Below are 17,740 nucleotides of genomic sequence, written 5' to 3' on the forward strand. Positions count from 1 at the left end.
GTGACCTAGATTTACAACAAGCTACATGAAAAGCACTAGCAAAGTTAGTACAAACTAAAATCTCATACAGATGGCTTGTGTATAGGGCTCTATGTACTATACTCTGAACTGGAGGTACAATAGAGTCCAGTTGATTTATTTTATAATTATATGGTTAAAAATGAGAAACTAAAAAAATTACTAAGAGGGTGGCTATGACACTTTTGTATTTTTATGTCTGATTTTGTAAGCAAGAGGTGAAACTTGGGGAACGGAAGACAAATGAGACTCCTGACCGGGGTACAGTAGGCTAGAAAGGTTCAGCCACTGATCTAGTCTAACCCCCAGCCAAGATGCAGGATTTATTTTGTCTATTTGCATCACTACAGCCTAACACCAACCTGCCTCTCTCTAATCAAGGAATCTCTTACGGGCCCTAAGTTGTAAGAGTGACGCTTATGGTTCAAGTCTGTGATGTAATCCTCACTGCCTGTGTGTTCTTTATGTGTGGAAAAGGAATCTCAGATAGTGATAAGACCTATCCTCACAGGAGAGCTGGAAGCTGTTAAAAAGATCTGGAGTTTCCCCACCACCTCCAGTTAGCTGTATGGCTACAGTCCGGGCTTTTGCACTCAAAGAGCAACAAGGGAAGAGGGGGAAAGAGGTAAATAATTTAATTATTATAAAGGAGCAAAACAAGAAAAGAAAAAAAGAAACCTACAGGACACAAAGTAAAAGCAACAAAAGAAATGATTAACATGTATTTAGTGCATTAACTTAACAACGCTAGCTGAAGCAGCAGATGTTCCAGCACCCTCAGTGGTGGCAAGGAGGAACTGAGGGTGGGGAGAGCCAGTAGCACCCCTTCTACTGTGCCATGCGGGCACCACTGCAGAGGGCACCAGAGCCAGTCCCCTACAGATACTGCTGAGGGAAAAACTTCCAGCACTGATGCACACACCTAACATGGAGAAGACAAGAGCAAGCACTCAAATAGCTAAAAGGAACAATTAGCAAGTATTTAGTGCATTAATAATCCGATAGACAATTAAAAGCTCTGGCTCTAGCCGGGGCAGTAGAGAAGGAACCGAGGAGCATTCACCCCGTGCAACGCTGGTTAGCCTTGTGGCAGAGTACAAGAGCGGGACAGCGCACATGCAGGCTGAACAGACACAGCTACCAAAAGTTCTCTGCTCAGCAGGGCAGGGATGCAAGCATAGCTACAGTGGATCCCATAGGGACAGACATCTAACCATTGTTACTTTACAAGGTGGGTAACTTCTTATCCCATTTAAAAGATGCTGTATTGATATCATACATGGCTTTTTTTGTTTTTGTTCCAGGGCATGATGTTTGGTGAAAGTATGGGGCGATGCCCAGATAGCTGCTTGACAGATGTCCGTGATGGGTACATGTTTGAGAAGAGCTATGTCCACATCGATAGCCTTTGTGGAGTGTGTGCGAAGTCCAGAAGGAGCTTGCAGATTCTAAGTTTGGTAACAGTTTGATACAATTAGAGCTCCGTTTAGAAAGTCTCTGTTTGGAAATGATTTGGTGTCTTGATCGTTCTGTTGTGGCTATGAATAGCCTGGATGATTTTCTGATTGTTTTTGTTCTCTCTATGTAAAACGTCAGCGCTCTGCAGACATCTAACATGTGAAGGGACGACTTCCTGGTGTTGGCGTGCGGCTTGGGAAAGAATACAGGTAAGTAAATGGGCTGGTTGAAATGGAAGAGGGAGGTGGCCTTGGCTATGAATTTAGGGTATAGGTGTAGGATAACTTTGTCCTTGAGGAACGTGCTATAAGGTGGATGTGCCATTAGGGCACCCAACTCTCCCAGCCTTCATGCGGATGTGACAGTTACTAGAAAGGCGAGAGTTTCAAGCTGCTCGGAATTACGGTAGATTTATGTGGAGATTTGACTCCTCTAGGGACCAGCGGCCCTGGATGGTGTTGTCGTCCCAGTGTGCCCCCTATCCTACTAGAGAGGAGTCCGTGGTGATAGTAACTGATGGGTTTTCCCTTTGGAAGAAAACGTCTGAGCAGACGGTTGTTTTGTCCACTGTATGAGCGAGTTTCAGGCTGCTGGGCATTGTGAGCTGTCTGCAGATAGAGTGTGTCTGTGGAAGGTAGACAGCGCGCAGGCAGGTTTGTAGACATCGCAGCTGCAGCCTGGCATGTTTCATGACAAACAGGGTAGGCGACATGTGTCAGAGAAGTTGTAAGCATGTTTCTGTGTGTGGGCTGTGTCTTACTGTTGTGATTAGGTTTGTTAAGGCAAGAAACCATTGTGGGGGTAGCCATGCTGATGCCATGACACAGTTGAGGTGTGCCCCTATAAAGTCCAGTTGTTGGGTTGGGGTCAGGGTGGATTGCTGTAGGTTGGTTTGTAAGCCTAGGTTTTAAATAAGGTTAGAATGGTGTGTGTGGCATAAGCTGCCTCATAATAGGTTGGTGCTTTTAGCGGGCTGTCGTCGAGGTAGGGGAATATGGTCACACCCTGCTTGCAAAGATCTGGCTGCAGCAGCAGCCAGCTCTTCAGAAAAAACTCTGGAAGCCGCAGAGGGGCGGAAGGGAAGTACCTTGTAGTGGTAGTGTGGGTTGCCCAGAGTGAATCTTAGGAATCTCCTATGCACCAGGCAGATAGCGATGTGAAAGTAAGCGTGCTGTAGGTCAAGGGCCAAGAGCCAATCTCCTTTCTCCAATGCCAGAATTACGGTTGCTAGGGTTACCATCTTGAAGTACTGTGTTCCCAAGAACTTGTTCAGTTTGAGTACGTCCAGAATAGGCCTCCCTCCACCTGTTTTCTTCAGAGAGTGAGAAAGTAGTGTGAGTAGAACCCCCGACCCCTGTGCTGAACCGGTACTGACTCCACAGCACCTAACTGCAGGAGATGGTGTATTTCCTGCTGTAACAGGTACTTGTGAGATGGGTCCCTGAAGAGGGACGGGGAAGGGGGAGGGGGGTAAGTGAAATGGAAAGAAAGGGGATGGAATAGCCCTTCTGTATAATTTCCAGAACCCATTTGTCTGTGGTGGTGGTTCTCCAGACTTGGTAAAAGGCATCCCCAAATGGGCTGGAAATCAGGGGGACCAGCGGGAAGGCATACATGAGGTGGTCCCTCCAAGGTAGCTAGAACGCATCCAAGATGGAGCCCGGACTGTGTTTCTGGAAGGAGCAAAATGCTGGGACACTTCTTGGTGCTTCTGGTAGCGAATAGGTCCACCTGGGGAAAGCCCCACCTTTGGAATACGGAATCTAAGAGGAGATACGCTGTGAGGAGACCGGGAGGCCTTTCATCCGATCGGCCACGGCAACAAAGAGCTGGGTCATCTTTCTGAACGGCTTCGTACGCTCAAAATAGAAGGCGAGGGCCCTACGAACGTCGAGGGACTGCCCACCGAGTAGCATGGGGCTTCGGATAGAAGACCGGGAGGAAAATCTCCTGGTTGATGTGAAAAGTTGATACCACCTTGGGAAGGAAGGCAGGATGAGGGCGAAGCTGCACCTTGTCTTTATGGAAGACCGTGTACAGTGGTTCCAAAGTGAGGGCTCTGATCTCTGATACGCACTTCGCCGAAGTGATAGCCACAAGGAAGACTGTCTTCCAAGAGAGGTACAGAAGGGAGCAGGTGGCCATCAGCTCAAATGGGGCCCCCATAAGTTTGTAGAGGACCAGGTTAAGGTCCTACTTGGGGATCGGTTGCTGCACCTGCAGGTAGAGATGGTCCAGTCCCTTAAGAAACCTACTGACCATAGGGTTGGAGAAGGCCGAGTGTCCATGTTCTCCTGGGTGGAAAACCGAAATGGCTGCCAGGTGCACCCTAATGGATGATATCACCAGACCCTCTAGCCTCTGTGGCATCGTCCTCATCTTCCCTAGATGAGGCAGTGGCAGGGACAACTATCTCGGATCCCCCTCCAATAGATCTCCATGCCCACCAGGGGCCTCCTGCGTAGAGTGGCACGAAACATGAACCTCCAAGAGGAGGAGGTGATAGAGTTGGAGGACCCAGTCATAGACATTTTATCAGTGGAGACCCCATCCCGAGTGGCTTTACCACTCATTTGTACTATACAGACTACAGCCAGAACAATCTAGAAAGTGCCTGCATCCATCCCTCCAACTGCTAAAGGGGTGGAGAGGAAATACTTTGTCCCCTCCAAGGAGTACGAGTACCGATATACTCACCCTCAGCCCTGTTCACTAGTGGTGGCCTTAGTGAACGAGAAGGAGTGACATGGGCAACAGACGCCGGCGCCCAAATCGAAAGACACCTGGGGCCTCGATTTGTTCGGCCGCAAGATATACTCTTCCGGGGGACTGCAGCTCAGGGTCACGAACCAGCACGCGCTCCTGAGCCGCTATGACTACAATTCATGGAACTCCATGTTAAATTTTAAGGCGCTAGTACACACTGAGGAGCTCTGTGTGCCGCTGGGGGATCCGGGCTAAGAGCCACCTCCATTAGGAGTTGTTTCAATCTAAAGTCCCGCTCCTTCTTGGTTCAGGGCCGGAAGCCCTTGCAAATTTTGCACTTGTCTGCCTGGTGGGACCCCCCCCGAGACACTTCAGGCAGGAGTCATGGGGGTTGCCCGTTGGCATAGGCTTAGCACAGGCTGAACAAGGGTTAAAGCCCAGAGCCTTGGGCATGATCCCAAATGGTAGACGGGGAGAGACCCCTTCCAACCCACTACTCTAGGTATACAACTATAAACTGCAAGCTATGACTATAAGTATAACTATACTAAAACTACAACAACTACAGAAGAGACATATGCTAGGGAGAGTGGAGAGCAGCGAAGCCGCGCTCCACAGTTCCAACGACCGTCACGGGCGATAAGAAGGAACTGAGGGGGTGCTGGGTCAGCTGGGATATATATATATATATCCAGCACCAGGAAGGCGCCACCCCAGGGAGCTCCACAGCCGACCCAATGGGTGTTGCCAGGGTAAAAGTTCTCCGACGATCGTGCACACAGCGCGGGCACACCTAATTGGAATCGATCTGAGCAAGCACTCGAAGAAGAATCTCACACCTGTGCAATGCGAAGGACCCAACATCCAATGTTATAAAGGGACCACGCACGGTAGAAGTGAGAAACACGGTTTAGAAAACAGGGGGAAGGATCCAGTATGGAGTCTGGCAAGCCGTCATCAGGCGCCCCTTCAAAACCCTTGTTTGCAACCCGACTGTGGCTTAGTTGGGCCCTGGCCCAACGATTGGTTAGACGGCTTATGCCTACTGTTCCAGCCCCTACGGCGGTAAGGATCCTGCCTTGGGTGGAGTTGATATCGCCTCTGCTGCTCCTGGGGTGGAGGCTTGAAAGGTTCTCTCTGGGCAGCAGGCATGTGCATCCCCAGAGACTTTATTGTTGCCCTTGAATCTTTGAGGCTATGGAGCCTCGAGTCTGCCTGGTCTGAAAACAGCCCTGCACCCTCAAAGGGAAGGTCCTGCAGGGTCTGTTGGACCTCTGGGGGGAGACCAGAAGCCAGGAGGTTCTCCTGATGACCACCTCTGAGGAGATGGTTCGTGCCACTGAGTCAGCCACGTCAAGGGAGGCCTGAAGGGACATCCTGGCGACTGCCTTCCCCTCCTTCACCAGTGCTGAGAACTCCACTCTTGATTCCGCAGGGAGCATCTCTTTGTATTTGGATATAGCGTCTCAAGAGTTAAAGTTAGCCTGCTGGTTGGCTATCCTTAGCAGGTATATCTTCAGCAGCTGGCCCCCAGCAGCATACACTTTCCTGCCAAAGAGGTCCATACATTTGGCCTGCTTAGCCTTGGGAGCTGGCGCCTGTTGCCCCTGGCACTCCTTCTCATTCACCGCCGAGACAACCAGGGAGCAAGGGTGTGGGTGGGAGAATAAAAACTCCCCTTGGAGGGGACAAAGTACTTCCTCTCCATGCCCCTGGCAGTGGGCAGAATGGAGGCTGGAGTCTGCCACAGGGTCTTCTTGTTATTCTGGATCGTTTTAATTATTGGCAGCGCCATTCTGGAAGGACCCTCCGGAGCGAGAACATCCCCCACTGGGTCCTCCGATTCCGTTACCACCTCCTCCTGTAGACCCATATTACGGGCAGTGCGGCAGAGTAGGTCCTGGTGAGCCCTGTGATCAAGGGGTGGAGGATTTGAGGCCAACGCTCCAGACATCACCTCAACAGGCGAGGATGATGAGGTGGCAAGCAGGAGAACAGGGTCCTCATGGGCCTCTATCTGCCTGGCTTGTTCCTGGGCTGTGCTAGCCTCCCCCGTTGTTCCAGCCCAGTCAGGAGTGTCCTGGGATACCAGTGGCACTGGAGCCGCATCCCCTGATTGTTCTGCAGTTTGAGGGGGCGGCCTGGCGAGGGTCGTTTCCGTCACCAGAGGGGCAGGTCCATCCTTTGGTGAGTGGGAGGGGTGATGTCCTGAGGCCACTGACCTGGAAGCTCTTGACGGGGGACCCTGGGCCTGGCTAGCTCAGGGGATCCAGAAGGGCCATTGTGCCGGGGACGGCTACTGTGGTTGCCAGGCCATTTAGACATCCCTTTGGCACTTTCCTGACCTATGCCTACTGCGCCTTGAATAAAACCATTTGGCTTCGGAGTCTGAGGAACCCTAGGGTGATGACCAAGGTGGTGCCAATGACCCCTAGGCTGGCGGTCGGTGCCATGAAGAAGAGGTTGGGAATCAGTGTTGCGACAACTGAGTTGAGGATCAGTGACAGCTGTCCCTCGATCGAGACCGGTGCTGCGCGTACGGTGCTGGGGAGAGGTTGTTGTGCCCCGGTGCCGATCCTCTGAGGGTGTCCTAGATCAGTACCAACGATGTAGGTCCCCTCTCTCCTGGTGCCATGCGAACTTGTACTGTGGGCAGTGCTGGGGAGTGGTGTTGTGGGGATGCGGATCAGGGACAGTGCCGGGAATGGCATCAAGGATCACCGCATCATTGCGGGCTTGCGTCTAGATGGTACCAGTCTAGGCGGTGCCAGAGGCTTCTCTCTGATGGTTGAGGGCTGAGGTGCCGTAATTTCGACGAGGTCCTTGGCAGCCTCAAAAGTGTCCAGGGTGGAGGGTGGCTCCAACACCTCCACCAGGCACTGCCCCGCCGGAGAGTCACTAAGTGCCAGACTCAATACTGCCTGGGGCGCCAGAGTCAAAGGCACAGAATCCTGCTGCTTGGTGGCCAAAGTCTTTCCTTTGGAGCCGCACAGCATCCCCCGATGACCTCGCAGCCCTCTCAGCAGAGCGCCCCCCATCTGTTTTCTTATGTTGCTTGCGTGGCACCGGGGACATGGAGCAGTGCCGGGGCGCTGCTCCTTGCTGCGGTGCCAGGGATTTTCAGAGCCAAGGGTCTCTCCCACTGGAGTCCTTCTTCGGCACCGAGTCGCGGACTGATGCCGGGGCACTCCACACCGATGAACTTGGTCCCAGGGCTGGGCGGTCCGGTGCCATGGGACCGAGCGCGGCTTCCATCAATAGTTGTTTTAAACGGAAGTCCCGCTCCTTCTTGGTTCTAGGCTTGAAAGCCTTGCAAATCTTACAGTGCTCTGACTGATGTGCCTCCCCAAAACACCTAAGGCACGAGTCGTGGGGATCACTATTGGGCATAGGCTTCCGGCAAACACCGCAAGACTTAAACCCCAGGGCTTGTGGCATGCCCCGCAGCCCAAGGCAGGGTGATGGGATACAAACGATCCCTGCCAACAATCACTACTACTAACTAAACTAAGGCTAGGTCTACACTGGGGGGGGGAGGGGGTGTCGACCTAAGATACACAACTTCAGCTACACAAATAGCATAGCTGAACTCAGCGTACCTTAGTTTGATTTACCTGGCCGTGAGGACGGCAGCGGCGAGTCGACTGCTGCCGCTCTCCCGTTGACTCCACTTCCGCCTCTCGCTGCGGTGGAGTTCCGGAGTCGACGGCAGAGTGATCGGGGATCGATTTTATTGCGTCTACACTAGACGCAATAAAATCGATCCCCGATAGATCGATCACTACCTGCCCATGCGGCGGGTAGTGTAGACATACCCTAACAATTAAAACTACAAAAGAACTAGACCCTAGGCTAAGGGAGCACTTGCAAGCAAGTGAACGCCGTTGCAACGGCGGCCACGGACAGTAAGAAGGAATTGAAGGGGGGTCAGATCGGCAGGGTCATATATTGAGCGCCAGGAAGTCGCCACTCCAGGGGGCTCCCTAGCCAATCTCATGGGAGCTGCTAAGGGAAAAGTTTCCAACGACCGAGCACGCAGGGCGCGCACACCTGATTGGAACCAGCATGAACAAGCACTCAAAGAACCACTAAACTTTTCACAGGAAAGGGTTGGTTTTGATCAAATTACAAAGGGTGAATATAAACAAATAACACAAGTATGTAGGGACAAAATTAGAAAGGCCAAGGCACAAAACAAGATCAAATTAGCTAGAGACATAAAGGGTAACAAGAAAACCTTCTACAAATACATTAGAAGCAAGAGGAAGACCAAGGACAGGGTAGGCCTGTTAGTCAATGAGGGGTAGGGGGAGTGGGGGGAGGGAGGAGAGAAACAATAACAGAAAATGTGGAAATGGAAGAAGTACTTAATGACTTCTTCGTTTCAGTTTTCACTAAGAAGGTTGGTGGTGATTGGACATCTATCATAGGGACTACCCGTGAAAATGAGGTTGGACCAGAGGCTAAAATAGGAAAAGAATAAGTTAAAAGCTACGTAGACCAGTTAGATGCCTTAAAGTCACCAGGGCCTGATGAAATGCATCCTAGGACATTCAAGGAGCTGACTGAGGAGAGGAGAGTCATTACCGATTATATTTGAAAAGTCATGGAAGACTGGAAAAGGGCAAATATAGTGCCAATCTATAAAAAGGGAAATAAGGACAAACCTGGGGAATTACAGACCAGTCAGCTTAACTTCTGTACCCAGAAAGTTAATGGAGCAAATAATTAAGGAATCCATTTGCAAACATCTAGAATAAGGTGATAAGTAACAGTCAGCATGGATTTGTCAAGAACAAATCTTGACAAACCAACCTGATAGCTCTGACAGGGTAACAAGCCTTGTGGATGGGAGGGGTGGGGGGGGAAAGCAGTAGACGTGGTATATCTTGACTACTGTCTCGCATGACACTCTCAAACTAGGGGAAAGCAATCTAGATGGAGCTACTATAAAATGGGTGCATAACTGGTTGGAAAACTGTTTCCAGAGAGTAATCATCAGTGGTTCACAGTCATGCTGGGAGGGCATAACAAGTGGGGTCCTGCAGGGATCAGGTCTGGGTCTGTTCAATATCTTCATCAAGGATTTAGAACAGTGGTTCTCAACAAGGGGTCCAGGGTCCCCTAGAGGGCCATGAGCAGGTTTCAGGGGGTCCACCAAGCAGGGCCAGCATTAGACTCGCTGGGGCCCAGGTCAGAAAGCTTCAGCCCCACCTCATGGGGCTGAAGCCTGAGACCTTGAGCCCCCACCACCCAGGGGTGAAGCCAAAGCCTGAGCAGCTTAGCTTCACAGGGGCCTCTGTGGCATGGGGCCCCAGGCAACTGCCCCGCTTACTACCCCTAACACAGGCCCTGACTTATAGATGCAGAAAACAGGTGGGCTGTGGAATTTTTAATAGCATGTTGGGGGGGCTCAGAAAGAAAAAGGTTGAGAACCCGATTTAGATAATGGCATAGAGCATACACTTAAAGTTTGCAGACAATACCAAGCTGGGAGGGGTTGCAAGTGCTGTGAAGGATAGGATTAAAATTCAAAATGATCTGGAGAAATGGTGTCAAGTAAATAGGATGAAATTTAACAAATGCAAAGTACTTCACTTAGGAAGGAACAATCAGTTGCACACGTACAAAATGGGAAGTGACTGCCTAAGAAGGAGTACTGCGGAAAGGGATCGGGGTGTGGGTGTGTGTGTGTGGGGGGGGGTTATAGTGGACCACAAGCTAAATACGAGTCAACAGGGTAACACTGTTTAAAAAATAAATAAAAAAAAAAGCACAAACATTGTGGGATGTATTAGCAGGAGTATTGTAAGAAAGACACGAGAAGTAATTCTTCTGCTTTACTCCGTGCTGATTAGGCCTCAACTGGGAGTATTGTGTCCAGTTCTGGGTACCACATTTCAGGAAGGATGTGGACAAATTGGAGAAAGTCCAGAGAAGAGCAACAAAAATGATTAAAGGTCTAGAAAACATGACTTATGAAGGAATATTGAAAAAATTGGGTTTGTTTAGTCTGGAAAGGAGAAGACAGAGGGGACATGATACCAGTTTTCAAGTACATAAAAGGTTACAAGGTGGAGGGAGAAATTGTTCTTAACCTCTAAGGATAGGACAAGAAGCAATGGGCTTAAATTGTAGCAAGGGAGGTTTAGGTTGGTCATTATGAAAAGCTTTCTGTCAGGGTGGTTAAGCACTGAAATAAATTGCCTAGGGAGGTTGTGGAATCTCCATCATTGGAAATTTTTAAGAGCAGGGATTGTCTAGATAATACTTAGTCCTACCACGAGTGCAGGGGACTGGACTAGATGACCTCTCGAGGTCCCTTCCAGTCCTATGATTCTAATGTCTAGACAAACATTTAAGAAGTTTCAGCATTGTCAAAATGCCTCCATTTAACATGTTCAAAATAAAACAAACAAAAATCAGTTTTCTGATTTAAAAGGACTTTTAAAATTTCAGAAGCCATGGTCAATCATTTTAGAAAATTATCAAAACAATGTTTTGGTTGATTCAAACCAAGTTAGTTTGTTTGAATCCAAAACAGATTGACTCTGTCCCAGTATGGGATGAGAGGAGGAAGTTTTTCACACCCAGCTCGAATTACAAATGAACTGGAAAGTAGTTCATTATCCTCACTTGTGAAGACACTTTCTTTCCAAATACAGACCAGAAACATATAGCGATGCAGAAAAGGCAGATATGTTCAATAACTATTTACTGTCTCCATCTGGTAAATGGACGTTTAAAGGACCTCTGAGATTCCCATTGTTCCCCACCTCCAATATTTTAGACCCCTCCAAATATTAATTGTCTACCCTTTAATTTCTAGCTTGTAGCAATTGGCATCACTTTCCCCCCAGACCCCATGTGTTATGTAGAAATAAAAATTCTAATTGCAGTCTTCAGTTCTCAAAGTGGATGGCCTTTTACCAGGGTTGTTCTCTCACTATTGAGACTTTTTGGGCATCTACTAAATTCTTAACTCCCAATTTTGAGTCACATTTTTCCATCTGAATTTTTGTTCACAAAGCCGATCGCCTTCTGCTTTGGGAAGCTGGCTTTTTAGCAGCACCAAGTAAGTTAGCGGTTGGGACTGTCTGCAGTTCATCCATAATGAATGTAATCAGGTCACAATCACTCCGGTCGGCAACCACCACCTTCCAGGCCAGTGAGCAAGGCCCGTGTTTGAGAGTGGAGTCTGGACGTTTGCCACCACCTTTTGTGCTCCGTAACACGCTGTCAGACAAGGAGGAACCGTAACTGCTAAGGCCAAACCTTGAGTTCTGCAGTGTTACCTTCCATACTCAGCAGGTCACTGCTCTCCAAGGGATTACAATGCAGGTGCAAAGCTAGACCTGGCTTTTTGCTCCCCCACCCTATCGGTTCAATAACAGCTTAACCATTGAAGCAGCTCTAAGTTAAATATTTTACCATGGAAGTTGATGACGGAGCCAGCTAAGAGACTCAGGGTCTAGCTCCTTGTCAACTCACATCACAGAAGAGGCCAGCACAGTTGCTACAGGGCACCAAGGTCAGGGACCCCCAACTGGATTTAAAATAGTGTCTTCCGTAATGCTGGTTTTCCCACAGAGGCCATTGCAGAAGCCTACTGCATATTAACAGCATTGCGACTGCAAATGACATTTTTGTAATAGCTTTGTTTAAAGAACCCACTGGGGCAGTTGTCTGCTATTCAGAGACTTGGGGGGGTGGATTAAGAGCAACTGAGTTTTCTGTTCAGAACTCCAGTTACTATATTGCTCCTGTGCATGGAAGTGTTCGCCACACCTAGGGGCAACCTGTGGAAATTGAAGAGCAGAAGGGCTGTGGACAGAGAAAAAGGCATAGTGAGCCAAGAATTGGGACTGGCACTAGAGTCACTCATGGAAAGAGCTGGACCTCACCAGTATGAGAGGGAGGGGACTGTGAGAGCAGCTTACTATTAGCTAGTGGTCATGCCCTTAAGAATGAGTCCAAGAGCTGTCTGGTCTAGTAGGTTATGAAGTGCAGTATCTTCTGTGATGTACAGAGCTGTCTGCACCCAGCCCTGTGTGCGTGCAGAGTAAACATTTACTTAACAGCCAGCCAACCAAACTAGCCCAGCTTCCCCACGACTGACCCAGGAGTCAGGGGCGTGATACTGGCCTAAGGAATACGTCCCTGGGGAAGAGCTCCACCAACCCATGCCTCACTGCCCACAGGGGGAGGATTACAAGGGCCAGCTTGTGGTCAAGACTGCTGTCATCAAAGGCCTCAGATCATGGGCACTGCCACTATTGGCAAGGGACTCGCTCCAGCCATCTAGATTACAGGGTTGAGGGTAAAACAAGGAGCAGTGGAAGGGGGATGTTCTGCTGCTATGAGAATCTGGGATAAAAACAGCCCATGCTACTGAGCTGGGCTGACAAGTGCTTCTTTTGTAGCCAAGAGGGAGTGTTCTTATGGTGCTCAATGTAGTGGCAACACCCTGGCCTATGCTGCCCTAGAGGGCTCACACACCCTAGAACGCAACATGAATTCTCACCCATACACCCCCCCCCTCCCCGCAGAGCAGATCCTAGCTGAGAACTGCTCAATGCCGCATGGAAAGCAAGCTCAGGGGTGACTGAGCAGCAAGTGATCTGTTGTTGGGCAAACTCAACTCTTCTGCTGAGGGGGCACGACTAGAGAGGACACTAGCAATGTAGCCCCTACTACACCCAGGCTGAACAGGGGAATGGTGCAGACCCTAGAGTGAGAGTCAGATTCTGGTTCTGTGCCCACCTCTAATTAATGCTGCACCTTTGGGCAGGTCTGTTTGCCTCTGGGCCTCAGTTTCTCCATCTGTAACAGGAAGACATTCCTCCACCTCTGTGAAGAGCTTGAGCTCAAATGGATGTGAAATGCTAAATGTTGCTTTTAGCAAGACTCCTGCCTGGCTCACCAGCCATTTTGAACCCAGGACCTCAAGCACCAAAGCCCAGTTTTCTAGCAGATCTCTCAGAAGTACTGAGTCCATGCTGCTGGGAGCAGTAGCAGAGAGATTTGTGAATTAGGAATGTTCCACACCGACTAGGCCTATAGCCAAAGCAGCGTTGATGTGCGCAGCAGTTCTATGTTGCCACCATTGTTAAGTGACAAGTGGTGGGGATTGGATCTAGGATCTCTGCTATAAAGGTCTCTCTTCCTTGGCATCCATTAAGCCAGTAGCAGATACAAGCAAAGGATAGGCCCAGTGTTTAGGGCACTAGCTTAGGACTTTGAGACCCCCCCCCAGTTCAACTCCCTTACCTGCCACAGCCTCCTCGTGTGATCTTAGGCAAGTCCCTTAGTCTGTGCCTCAGTTCCTCCCACCTGTACAATAGGGATAAACAGCATGGCCCTACCTCAGAGGGGTGCGTGAGGATCAAATACTGTAGCATCTGAGCTTCTCAGTCCATTTTAATTGGGAGTCATAGAATACTGGATAAACGCCTTCCGTGGCCCTATTAGAGGACCAGCCCCTCACTGGTTTGTCTTACCCTGGCACTTGCCTCCAGCCAGTTCTAAAGGAGCAACTCCACTTTCCTCAGATACACACTTTAAAAACTTTATTTATATAAAAAAATCATTTTGTTTTAAAAGCATTACAAGAGCGCGCGCAGGAATCAGACAAAGAACAGGTTCCCCGCACCCCACAACAAGGGGTGCAGAAGAGAGCAAAATAGTCAGTTATTGGTTCCCCGCTGCAGGTGCTAAAGCAGTCTGTGGGGGAAAGGAGGAGTTTTTGGTTCATCTGGAATTAAAAAAGGAATTAGTGTTTTACATACATAAGAGTTAGACCCCAGAAAGACAGCTTGGATTTGTACTTCAGTCCCTTCCAAGGGAAAGAGGCTGGAAGCAACAAAGGTGGGGTTAGAGAGGCACAGATCTCCCAGCCCAGACCTTCTCCCTTGTGTAGTGCATGCACAGTGGGGGGAAAATGAGAATCCCATTTGAGCACACTAGACTAGAGCAATCCAAGTCCAGTTTGTGGCCTTAAGGAGAGGCTTACAGTTGCACTGTATGCAGAAGAGGGGCTAGGAACATCTTCCATGGGGAGGCAAAGACACACCCCCTTCATCAGAGCACCCATGGTTTCCCCTTCCACCTGGCTGAATGGGGTGGGGAGGCCAAGACCACTTGAAGCTTCCCAGTCTCAGCAGGCAATCCCATTATGTGCAGGCTGACAATGCTCTCCCTTCCCCACCTCACTCCAATGAGGATTTAGGTAGGAAAGAGAAGCCCCTACTTATCCCCACAACCCAAACATTCCTGGGAATCCAGCTACCCCTTGTGTCCAGGGGAGGTATCAACACAGTAAGGCCAGAACCCCAAGTGGGGAGGAGAGCAGAAGCTAGTCTATGCCAGAGATCCCCAACTCCTTGAATCCAAAAACACGCCTCCTCCTCTACCAGGCGAGCGGGCCTACGAGTTGGAAGAAACTGTTTCACAGTGGCAAAGAAAGGCACGTGTCGAGAGATCGACAGACACTGCTACATTTACCCGATGTGTATGGGATGGGGATAGTAGTTCCAAGCAAGTTTTTGCTTCCTATCACCACCCCTCCCAATCCATCACCCCCCTCCTCCCGGCATACCCAAAGCCATGGCACCTCTCAGACTTAGGACAGTTAACGAAACAGTGCATCTCTTAAAAAACCCAACACCCTCTTCCCATCGGAGAGCCAGCCCTGCCCCTGCTACATACCAGGATCTTCTCCCTCACATCCCTCGCCACTGTCTCCCAAGCTGGCTCCTCTCTCAAATACCTGCCCCTGAACAACCCATCCGGATGAACACTCACCCAGGCCCCCCTACAGAGTAGGAAGCAAAGTGATCCAATCCCCACCCTTGCACATCCATTTACACACGTCTCCTCCCCCAGATAAGAGGCAATAGGCCAACCAAACAGAAGTCCATTCAGGACAGACTTCCCCACAACCACCATCTGGCATCCAAATGCAATCAATCATGAGACAGGAGTATTGCGATTTCCCCCTCCCCCTCCCAGCAACTGCCAGTCCCTACCCCTCCCATCACCACTGCCTGGAATGTTCCTGTATTCCCAGCATCCTTTGCAAAGTGATCACACACAAAAATATATTCTATAGGCTAAGAGGCAGCGGTGGACTTGGACCCCTGCCTCCAGGAGCAGAGCTGATGTCTCTTAAAGGAAAAGCAATCCCAGTACAACAGGGCTCCACTGAGATCCACCTTGCGCTGTGAGTGCAGCAGGAGATTGTGGCGTCAGAGGAGGAGTTCCTTGAAGAGCCTGCCTTAGTCGCTCCAGTGAGATCCCTCAGAAGTATTTGGTCTGCAGGAGTTGCTCTTGGAAGGAAAGATAAAAAGGCATCCAAGGATCGAGGAGCAGCCGTCTACAGAAGGGAGTGAGGGGGCCCTGTCCGGATGTCCCCCACCCCCAGGCAGAAGGGGTGCAGAGGGCCAATCATTTGGCTGGGTAGTTGGCACAAAGAGTCCAGCAAAAGTAAGGTAAAAATCAGTCCATTCCACCACAAAGAAAGAGTTGTATATAACATACTATAAACCCAAACTGAGCGGAGGCAGGGAGGAGACTAGATCTTCTGCTGTGGAGAGAGAGAGGAGAAAAGGTTAGCACCAGGGGGGAGGAGTTGTCATCAAGCAGGAGCACAATGCACACCAAGCAAAACAAATCAAGGTAGATTATGGTCACGGATCAGCAAGTGATTGGGATCTGGAATAGAGTATGATTTGACTGGCCAAGCACCACTAGATTGCCCAAGAAGGTTATCCTCCAGCTTCCTGGTGTACATGAACAGGAGACTCAAAGGGAGTCTGGAACATACCATAGGGGGATAAGCCAACAGATCGTCATCCTCCTCATGCAGGGAATCCTGCCTTTCATCCTCCTGCAGACACACATTGTTAGTGGGGTTTGGGGAAGGATGCAAGACACAGGAAGGGGAAAAGGGACGCTGAGCTTGATGGGTTGAGGGGGAAGACAAGGACTGTCCAGGCAGAGCAGTAAAGCAGAGTCATCTGACACCAGCCTGGGTTCTCTCCTTGGCTCCTTCCAACACAAAGGCCAACAAGTATCCCTCTTCCAGTTTGCCTGTCCTGACCACCTAGGTCCAGAGCCCTTCCCTCCCCATCTGCCCCAGGTTTCTGGGATTCAGGAGAGCAGAGTAGAAGTAGCAGGGGACTAAGGAGACTCGAGAGGGTTAGCAGGTCTTACCATCAACGGTGCTCCCTTCAGCGGCTCCACGTCGCCCAGGTCTCCAGACCGGTCTAGGGTCCTATTGTGGTCTCTCTCCTCCAGTGTGGTGTAGTTGTTGTCTGGATTAGGAGGACACATGGCAAGTGAGACAGACCCCTCCAACTAGCAGCTGGGAGCTTAGGCTGCATGAAGCTGGTAGTGCCGGTCAAGAGCTATTGACAAGGATTTTCCTGACGCTTTACACATTCCCTCCCTCTCCAGTGTTAGCTCAGATCTAAGCAGCAGGACATGTTCTAGGCAGATCCCCACATACTCTAGTCTTTGTGTCTGTGCCATAAGCCAGCTGCCAGTTTCTTACCTGGTCCCATGTTGCTCATCTGGATCTCCTCTCGGGAGGATTTCTTATCTAGAGGGAAAGGACGGGAGTTTCAGACACCACCCTCAAGGGTGCTCACCCAGCCAGGCAAACTCTCAGGCAGCAGGTAAGCTGGTTCATTGTTTGGGTTCACTCAGGCAGGCAAGAGTTACCTAAGCCTGCAGTGAAGTCAGCTGGCTCACAAACCCAATGCAAGATGCTATAGGGCCTTTACAAACACCAGCTACGATCTCAGCCTAACCCATGGACTGTTAAGTTTGCTCAACACCTCCGACAACGTCTGTGCTCCAAACAGCTCCCAGTGAAACCAGCAAGAGTGAGGTGCAGAGTCAGCTCTTGGAACACAGAGCCCACTAACTGCACTGGACAACATGTTGGGTTTTGCAGCAAGAGCAACTGAAGCAATCTGAACATAGGGGGTCAGCAGGTCTGACTGGACTGGTGAGGGCTGCACGGCGGTCTACAGGGCGCGACATACCTGCTTTTTGGTTCCTGTCAATGAGGGGCAAGGTGCTGTCATCGAACGAGTTACCTCCCTGGTTCCGAGAGGCATTGTTTAGATTCACCTGAAACAGGAGAGGGGCCTGTAACATCCATGACCCCACACATCCCAGTTGCCAGATCACACACACATAGGTCCCTTAGCCTGCCACACCAAGATACCTAGGCCTCTACAGCTGGAGCTCAGCAATAGCAGAATCTGGACTGATCCAAGTGTGCTGCCCTCTAGCGTCTGAAGGCCTGAAGAGAGGTCAAGCCCATCCCAGGGAAGGCTGGGTGCCGCTGACAGGAGAGGTTCAATATGCAGTGGAAGACAGGATTTGGCCTGGTGAATAAGCTTCTTTGCATTTTGACTCTTTTGCAAGGAGCTGTGAGAATAGCCGTCTATCAAGGGGGAAGTTTAGTGCCATCTAGGAACTTGCATGTGTATGTGGGATCCAGTATCTGAGCACCTCAGATACGGATCTCACACGAATCACGAAGCCC

The 17,740-nt window shown here is 50.1% G+C and overlaps 1 protein-coding gene across 6 annotated transcripts in view; it reads right to left on the reverse strand.

Moving 5' to 3' along the window:
- Positions 1 to 13,736: 13,736 nt before the first annotated feature.
- Positions 13,737 to 17,740, reverse strand: part of CTNND1 (catenin delta 1) — a 62,209-nt gene continuing 58,205 nt past the window's right edge. For 3 of the 6 annotated variants that reach the window (XM_054024870.1, XM_054024869.1, XM_054024874.1), the window contains 5 exons: positions 17,232 to 17,319; positions 16,736 to 16,783; positions 16,396 to 16,496; positions 16,007 to 16,069; positions 13,737 to 15,766 (listed from right to left, as the gene is read on the reverse strand). In XM_054024870.1, coding sequence (XP_053880845.1) covers positions 15,755 to 15,766; positions 16,007 to 16,069; positions 16,396 to 16,496; positions 16,736 to 16,783; positions 17,232 to 17,319 — 312 coding nt within the window. In that variant the 3' untranslated portion in view covers positions 13,737 to 15,754. The remainder of the gene's footprint in view (positions 15,767 to 16,006; positions 16,070 to 16,395; positions 16,497 to 16,735; positions 16,784 to 17,231; positions 17,320 to 17,740) is intronic. The other 3 variants (XM_054024871.1, XM_054024873.1, XM_054024872.1) reach the window with 3 other exon arrangements.

The sequence above is a fragment of the Malaclemys terrapin genome, chromosome 4 (genome assembly GCF_027887155.1).
Source record: "Malaclemys terrapin pileata isolate rMalTer1 chromosome 4, rMalTer1.hap1, whole genome shotgun sequence".
NCBI lineage: Eukaryota > Metazoa > Chordata > Testudines > Emydidae > Malaclemys > Malaclemys terrapin.